The following is a 2,344-nucleotide window of genomic DNA, read 5'->3' on the forward strand; positions in this document are numbered from 1 at the left end:
TTAGATGAAGAAAAACACAGATTTGCAGGGGTTTTTTTCTGCCTTTTTTTTTTTTGAGACAGAGTCTCACTTTGTTGCCCAGGCTGGAGTGCAGTTGTGCTATCTTGGCTCACTGCAACGTCCGCCTCTCAGGTTCAAACAATTCTTCTGCCTCAGCCTCCTGAGTAGCTGAGATTACAGGTTACCTGCCACCACACCTGGCTGATTTTTGTAATTTTAGTAGAGACAGTGTTTCACCATGTTGGCCAGTCTTGTCTGGAACTCCTGGCCTCATGTGATCCATCATCTTGGCCTCCCAAAGTGCTGAGATTACAGGTATGAGCGCTTATGCCCGGCCCTCTTTTTTTTTTTTTTTTTTTTAAGAGAAATAACAGATATCAGCTGCTAAGATTTGGGTTTATCTCCCTCCAGTCTTTTTTCCTGTACATTTTTCCTTCCTTGTAAACGGTCATGGTACTGCATATGCATGGTGGGTGTTTTGCATTTTTTCAATACTTAGTTTAAGATAAAAATCAAAGGTAGCTTTATATAATTTTCCAAAATCATTTGCTCCTGCAAATTTGTGACCTCTGATACCGTGAGGGGTCAGCAGACAGAATGCAGGGCCACTGAAATGTCCCAGCGAGCAATGGGATGCGTGTTGTCTGAGCTGTTCTCTGAGCGGTTTGGGCACTTCCAGTCTCTGTTCACCTCCTTTGTTCACGTCTCTGCTGATGTTGATCCAGCACCTGTGACTTCAGGATCCCCCCCCACAAGCTCCCTACCTCCCCACCGCTGTGTGTCACAGCCTCCGCCCAGGGAGTCCTTTCTTACACCGCCTGTCCAGCCCCTCCATCAACTCTCCTCTTAAGCTCCTCCTAAGTGTCCTCTTAAGTCCCTCCTGAGTCCCTCCTGAGTCCCTCCTAAGGCTCCTCCCAAGTCCCTCCCGAGTCCCTCCTGAGGCTCCTCCCAAGTCCCTCCTGAGTCCCTCCTAAGGCTCCTCCTCAGTCCCTGCTCTGTCCCTGCTCTGTCCATGTGAAAACACAAAACCCAGGTCCGGCAGAGCTGGAGCCAATTTCACACAGGCTGCACGCTCTTCTTCTATTTCTTTCTCTTCCTCCCTCCTTTCTGTTTCTTTCTGAATATTTTTTCAAATTTATGTCGTATTTTAATGTCTAGTAATACACATCTCTTTGCTTTTTTCACATCCCAGAACACACTGAGGGGTGTTTGGACTTGCTTTGGTTAGAACAGTTGAGACTACAGAGACAAAACAAGAAGATTTTCCTCCTTTTTTTATCTTAGTCACAAGTTCGGGACTGATTGTGATTTTCCAGACGTTAACCTAGATAAGGTCAAACAAATGCCCTGTTGTTAGTTATTTTAAAGGAAGGGGCTCGTCATCAATGGTTACCATTTTCTGACTTCTCCTAAATCCTGGCTGGGATTTCTCTTAACTCTTTGCGGGGCAGGATTCCCGAGGAGGCCTTGTCACCATCCTACCTGACGGTGTGTCTGAAACTGCATGAAGCCGTCTGCAACAGCACAAAGACACATGAGTTTTATGAGCTGCCAGCCTTATCTGCCGAGATTGTCTGCAGGATGATTATACTTCTATCTCTGGTGGTGAGTGGAGTCAACACACAAAGTATCACACCGGGGATAGGTGTGGAATTTCAAGCAGCCTCAGTCTGGAAAGGAAACAGTCTGATTCCGAGGTGCTGGGATGAGATGGAGCGGTGGATTCCAGCAGTGGACATTTCTTGTGCACCTGCTTGATGTTGGGTTCTGTTCTGGGTGTGGGGCTGTCAGTGGGCCAGGGTCTGCCCTTCTGCCTCCTTGGGCTCTCATGGGAGGGAGGCAGGGAGTTAAGTGTGGCCACCAGCTGGCCATGGGGAAACCAGAGAGCTGGCGTCGGGGCTGGAGACCAGGCAATGCCTCGCGGAGAAGATGCCTTTTCTTTTTTCTTGATTCTGTTGTTTGCAGACAACTATGTGGACCATTTTCCTCCCAAAAAATACATGTCCAAACATGGTCTTTCCCAGCTTCTTTACATTGTAGCTTGAATATGGTGACAAAGGCCATAGCGTCACACATCTGTCCCCCGCTGCATGCCGCGTCCCAGGTCCAACAGCAGAACGACCCAGCTCCTCCCTCCCGAAGAAAGCCACTGTTGTGACCTCCTGTGGATCAGTTTCCCCTGTCTTCCAGCTTTGACCCTTCTGCCTCCGACTTTCCCCACTCAGCCCTATGTCTCTGAGCTCTGTCTGTGTGGTCGCAGGGATCAGTCATGTCTCTGAGCTCTGTCTGTGTGGTCGCAGGGATCAGAGTCATGTCTCTGAGCTCTGTGTGGTCGCAGGGATCA

The 2,344-nt window shown here is 48.8% G+C and overlaps 1 protein-coding gene across 1 annotated transcript in view; it reads left to right on the forward strand.

Moving 5' to 3' along the window:
* RNF213 (ring finger protein 213) overlaps positions 1–2,344 on the forward strand; it is a 168,533-nt gene that overhangs the window by 66,756 nt on the left and 99,433 nt on the right. The window contains exon 17 of the mRNA XM_011967440.1: positions 1,452–1,731. Within this exon, the coding sequence (XP_011822830.1) occupies positions 1,452–1,731 (280 nt within the window). The remainder of the gene's footprint in view (positions 1–1,451; positions 1,732–2,344) is intronic.

The sequence above is a fragment of the Mandrillus leucophaeus genome, unplaced genomic scaffold (assembly GCF_000951045.1).
Source record: "Mandrillus leucophaeus isolate KB7577 unplaced genomic scaffold, Mleu.le_1.0 Scaffold1, whole genome shotgun sequence".
NCBI classification, from domain to species: Eukaryota; Metazoa; Chordata; class Mammalia; order Primates; family Cercopithecidae; genus Mandrillus; species Mandrillus leucophaeus.